The 4,953-nt window shown below is 32.5% G+C and overlaps 1 protein-coding gene across 1 annotated transcript; it reads right to left on the bottom strand.

Annotated features, from left to right (window-relative positions):
• Positions 1 to 1,720: 1,720 nt before the first annotated feature.
• On the bottom strand, positions 1,721 to 4,069 carry LOC149148182 (putative phospholipid hydroperoxide glutathione peroxidase). The gene is made up of 6 exons (XM_089445227.1): positions 3,651 to 4,069; positions 3,460 to 3,536; positions 2,936 to 2,997; positions 2,537 to 2,655; positions 2,227 to 2,394; positions 1,721 to 2,033 (listed from the first exon to the last, which is right to left on the bottom strand). The coding sequence occupies exons 1-6, from the start codon at positions 3,702 to 3,704 to the stop codon at positions 2,001 to 2,003; spliced, it is 513 nt and encodes a 170-aa protein (XP_089301353.1). The 5' UTR covers positions 3,705 to 4,069; the 3' UTR covers positions 1,721 to 2,000.
• Positions 4,070 to 4,953: the final 884 nt, after the last annotated feature.

Below are 4,953 nucleotides of genomic sequence, written 5' to 3'. Positions count from 1 at the left end.
AGTATTTCTCTTCATGCAATGCTATATAAACATGTTATTTGTTTAATAAAATTCAGGCATAAGTTTTACTTGTACTTCAATGCAGAATTTTACTAGAGAATGGTTTTGGTATCAATCCACATTAATTGGATAACTTTTATAGGTCATTTTAATTTTAAAGTTGTTTGTTGCATTGCTCTTAATATAGTGCATTGATTTTGACATGTATACAATAAATTCATTATTCTATTTTGTACATTGATTTTAGAGTTAGTATAGTACATACATTTAATTTATTCTATTTTGTGTATTGATTTTAGTGTTTATATAATGGATAATTACTACATGATAAATATTTCCCACTATTGTGAAATGATAGATTAAATATAATTGAATGAAATGTTACTCATAGTAAAGGAATTTAGTAGTGAGGAAGTGAATAATTAATCAGTTACATGATTTGAGATCATGATCATGGAAAATAATTAAAGTCAAAGGTTCACATGACAATGCAAATCACGAGATGATAGAATGAGAATCACAAAGCAAAAGGTCACATGACTCCAACATCTACATCTGTAGATGTCCATATGGCAAGAAACCAAACCAAAAGGTCATATAAGTCTCATTTGTCCAACTTCTATTGGGAGTGGTACCTGAATTTACAATAAAATGTCACTTGAACTCAAAATTCTAAGATTATGTTGTCAATATCCCATGGTTGGGGTACTCTCCTATAATCCCAAGTGCACCTTTGGGCGCCAGAGTTCTTATTTGCCAATATTTCCTTAATTTGTATAAATATTCCTTGTGCAAGTCCCCTTCTGTTGGTCTCACAAATGTGATTCTTTTTTAAGCTTCATAAAATCCAAAGGATTGATGTTAGAGAAAGTAACCACTGAAAATCAAAAGGATTGATGTGAGAAAAAGCAACCATTGATATCAAAATGATTGATTTTAGAGAAAGCAACCCTTGATATTAGAAAGAAGGAGAAATAGAGTATGCCCTTCACTATAACATCTAATATTAAAGGTTTGAATGGTGTCTGATTTCAACCTCCTTTATCATATTACCTATATGAAATATGTGAAAGATAGTAGGCACAACTATACAAAAAACTTTAAGAAAATAGATTGAGAAGATCATTGTGTAATGTATTTGTTATTTATTACAAGCTTCCTATTACTTTTTACCATTCATCTTCATTTTTACTTTATTGTTATTCATCTTAATCATCATGTAGTTTTTGAAGTGGCCCTTTTGATAATACAAAGCATATATAATACTTAGTAAATTCAAAAATAAAATTTATTTAAAACACAAAAAGGTACACATAATCATCTAAAATCCAAAACTTTAAAAGTCAAGTATCAAATATAAAGATCCCTTGAAGTACATATCTTTTCTTAAATTTTATATTTAAAAAAAAAAAATTAAATATAAAATCCCACGAAGTACAAATCTTTTCTTAAATTTTGTATTTTAAAAAGCATTTATATTTGTTAAAAAATATTATTTATAATTATTATTTTTTAATTAAATAGATCTAAAATCATATAAATAAATTAAAAATTATATATTTTAAAAAATAATGAGAGAGATTATTTAAAATGATATATAAATTTTGAAAATAACATATTACAGGCTCCATTTGAAGATATAAAGACTAGGAGGGTCTTGCGTAGTGTTAAGATTAAAATTAAGCTATTAGTGCAAAACAAACATACCCACATCATTTTTTATTCAATGATAGTTCAAGAAGTTAAAATTGCATTGAAATATATGATTAAAAAACTAATCGAAATGCCACATAACATAGTGGATGCAATACTTGCATCAGCAGACAAACTGTTTAACAATGCTGCCTTGAATATTGTGCAACTGAACAAAATAAGTACTTTGATAAACTGACAAACTGCCTAACAATGCTCCCTTGAATCTGTGCCAGGGATAGAACACTATCATGTTGAATTGCCACTTCTTCTATTTTCCCAACAGAAAGGGTATTTTCTTAACAGAATCAAGCAATTCCTAACAACTTCTTCAAGTCTTTCTACAAACACGAAATGGAAAATATTAGTAACTATGTTTGTAATGGAGAATATTAGTAACTAATCCTTTAAGGTATGCATCCCATTAAATCAAAACCCTTTCAATGTCAAGTTTGTATGCAAAAAGACTAAGCAGACAGCTAGAATCTCTGCAAAGAAGGCATGGAACTAAGAAAAGGTGATTTGTCCAGACACCTCAATGCTCAATGGAGACGTAGTTGGCGCATATCGTTCAACAACATTTCCATCTTTGTCCACCAGAAACTTAGTGAAGTTCCACTTTATGTCTTCTCCAAAAATCCCACCTTTACTGGACTTCAAGAACTTGTACACAGGAGCTGCACTACTCCCATTAACTTCCACCTACATTACAGAGATGCCAATTTAGCACCGAGGATCTCAAGAATCAACCTGGTGGATTAGTTACTTTTAAATTAATCCACCTCTTGTATGAAAAGAAGTAGTAAATCTGAGAAGGTATAAAAAGCAGAAATAAGATGGAGACCTTGTCGAATATGGGAAACTCTGCTTTAAAACGAGTGCAGGCCACTTCTGCAATCTGTGCATTATCACCTGGTTCCTGTCCACCAAACTGATTGCATGGAAAAGCCAGTATTTCTAATCCTGGAAAAAAGTTATTGTGTAATAGACTAATATATTATCAAGACAGGAACGGGAGAATGGAAACAGAAAAGTAATGCAAAATTTTCAACAAACTCAAATAAAATAATTGACCTAAGGATGCTAATCCCATACCATTAAAGAACTAAGGCATTTTGACCTTCCTTGTCTAACATACATGCTATTATCAACAGATCAACAACAACAACAACGGGATATAATAGGACAGTAAGGAAATTTAAGAATCAATTAATGAGGTTAACCATGTATGTTTGGACAGTACCTTGATCCTTATACTTTGCATACACTTCATTCAACTCAGTATAGTTAGAGGTAGTCAACCCACTGCAAGACAAAGAACAGAGTGGCCCCAATTTGTCAAGTGTATAAATGGGATAATTTTAGTTAAATACTGGAATAATACTGTGTAATATAGGTGAACTGTCCAACATTTGGGATGGTGAGTCCATCCATCATCAAGACCATAGAGAGTCTCCTAGGCATGGGTGCTTCCTAGGCTCTCTACGGTCCCTGATGATGGATGAAATCACCATCTTAAATGTTACACAGATCACACATATTACACAGCGTTATTCCCGAAATCTCTACAATATAAATATAATTAACTCTGAAAGTCTCCAATCACTCATTCTCACATATTATTTTAGAACTAAATTTTATAAAATACCTGATTTGAAAAATTACAGAAACACAATTGTAAAAATTCTTTCCTTTTTCTTTCTAATAACATAAATTAAATCCATTAGGAAATCATTGATCCCAAGCTGAAGCAAAATGTAGAATTACCATTGAGAGGCAACATTGACAATGACTAAAACCTTGCCTCTGTAGAGGCTGAGATCCACGTCATTACCCCTAATGTCCTGCATACACTTTAACACAGTCCATTCAGAATCTCATATGCAAATGGGTGTAGAGAATAATAATATCAGAGAAAACAAGTCAAAGAATTAAATTAAAATTAAACTACAAATCACCTTGACTGTGAGGTCGTGGACCGAGGAATATTGTTTTGATGACGTCCCAGTCATGGCTGTGGAATTAGCAGATATCGCAACACGAAAAATATCAAAAAATTTTGGTTTGATCCAAAGAGAAGGGCGTGAGAATGATCTGGTATTAGCAGAAAGTGAAGGGCATATGGATCAGTGGAGGGTATAAGAGGTTTATATAGGAGTGCTCTGAATCTGGGAAACGCAGAAAATGCACGTGGAAGACTGGAGGCAAGGTCGAAGCAAGCTCGGGGATGCATATGAGTGAAAGGCGGTCAAGAAAATGGGGATTTTGTGTGTGAACAGGGATACAGATCTTAAACCACGAGTGGGTCCATGTTTGAGCTCCCAAAAGAGGCAGTGGGCATAAAACAAAGGCAGGAAAGCAAATTTGTGATCATAAAGTTCAGATATCTCTACTTGTGGTGTAGTTGTAGTTTTGTGGGAATTTATTACTATCCCTGCAATTCGAAAATGATGTTTCGGGTCAGAAAACGTGTGTCTGCAAGAAAAGAGTTTCTAGAAAAGTTCCATGACATCCCAATATGTGTGAATGTATTAATATTGTAGGTGCACATGTTTTGGAATATTGAAATGGTTAATCTGTTCATGATGTTCTAGAGCAGTTGGCAGTGTCAGATGAGAAAGAATTAGAAATTTTAACAAATCAGTGGTATTTTTCTAGAGTTTGGGTATTTAGAGTCGATTTGCAAAGAGTCTTATCCGTGTTCTAGATACTTGAAATGACTAATGTGTTTATGTTGAAATGAAAAACTTGTTCTAGATGCTTGAAATAACTATTGTGTTTATGTTGAAATGAAAAAGAGTTAAAACTTTAACAGATCAGTACAAATGTGTTTTTATTTATGAATTTATGATATATGTAACTTGTGAATAGGTTATTAGTAGTTATAGGTTTATTAATAAAACTACAAAATATTATATTTTTTGTGTAAGTTTTATTTAAATATTAGCACTACCATATAGATTAAATAGTTTTCTCATATTGGGTGAGAAACATTGTAAATGTTTTATTTTTTTATTTTTGGAGTGGGCGCTGAGACAGGCCCACCACCATCACTTGACTTAATTGAGGGGGAAGGCATGGCCATCTCACCCTCAACCTAGCTCACACATTGTGCAATGATGTTATACATCAATCAAACACATTCATTACATCTTGTGGGTAATCAACGAAAGGATCTAGAGATGGTCCTGATGTTTAATATGTGGCTCGACAAGGAAAGAGAGATTGTTACAATGGAGGCTCTAAGGCAACTTGTCATTT

Source organism: Pinus tabuliformis, chromosome 9 (genome assembly GCF_031772625.1).
Source record: "Pinus tabuliformis cultivar Carrire ecotype Pingquan chromosome 9, CPIR1, whole genome shotgun sequence".
NCBI classification, from domain to species: domain Eukaryota; kingdom Viridiplantae; phylum Streptophyta; class Pinopsida; order Pinales; family Pinaceae; genus Pinus; species Pinus tabuliformis.
The sequence above is the reverse complement of the archived record's forward strand: the minus strand, read 5'-3'. Positions and strand labels throughout refer to the sequence as shown.

Bases quoted from the DNA above. Each gene is read 5' to 3' on its own strand.
- LOC149148182 (XM_089445227.1), bottom strand. From the start codon at position 3,704: ATGACTGGGACGTCATCAAAACAATATTCCTCGGTCCACGACCTCACA. The intron at 3,537-3,650 runs GTGATTTGTAGT...AAGTGTATGCAG, and splicing joins TCCACGACCTCACAGTCAAG to GACATTAGGGGTAATGACGT. The intron at 2,998-3,459 runs GTAATTCTACAT...TTTGTCTTGCAG, and splicing joins GTCAATGTTGCCTCTCAATG to TGGGTTGACTACCTCTAACT.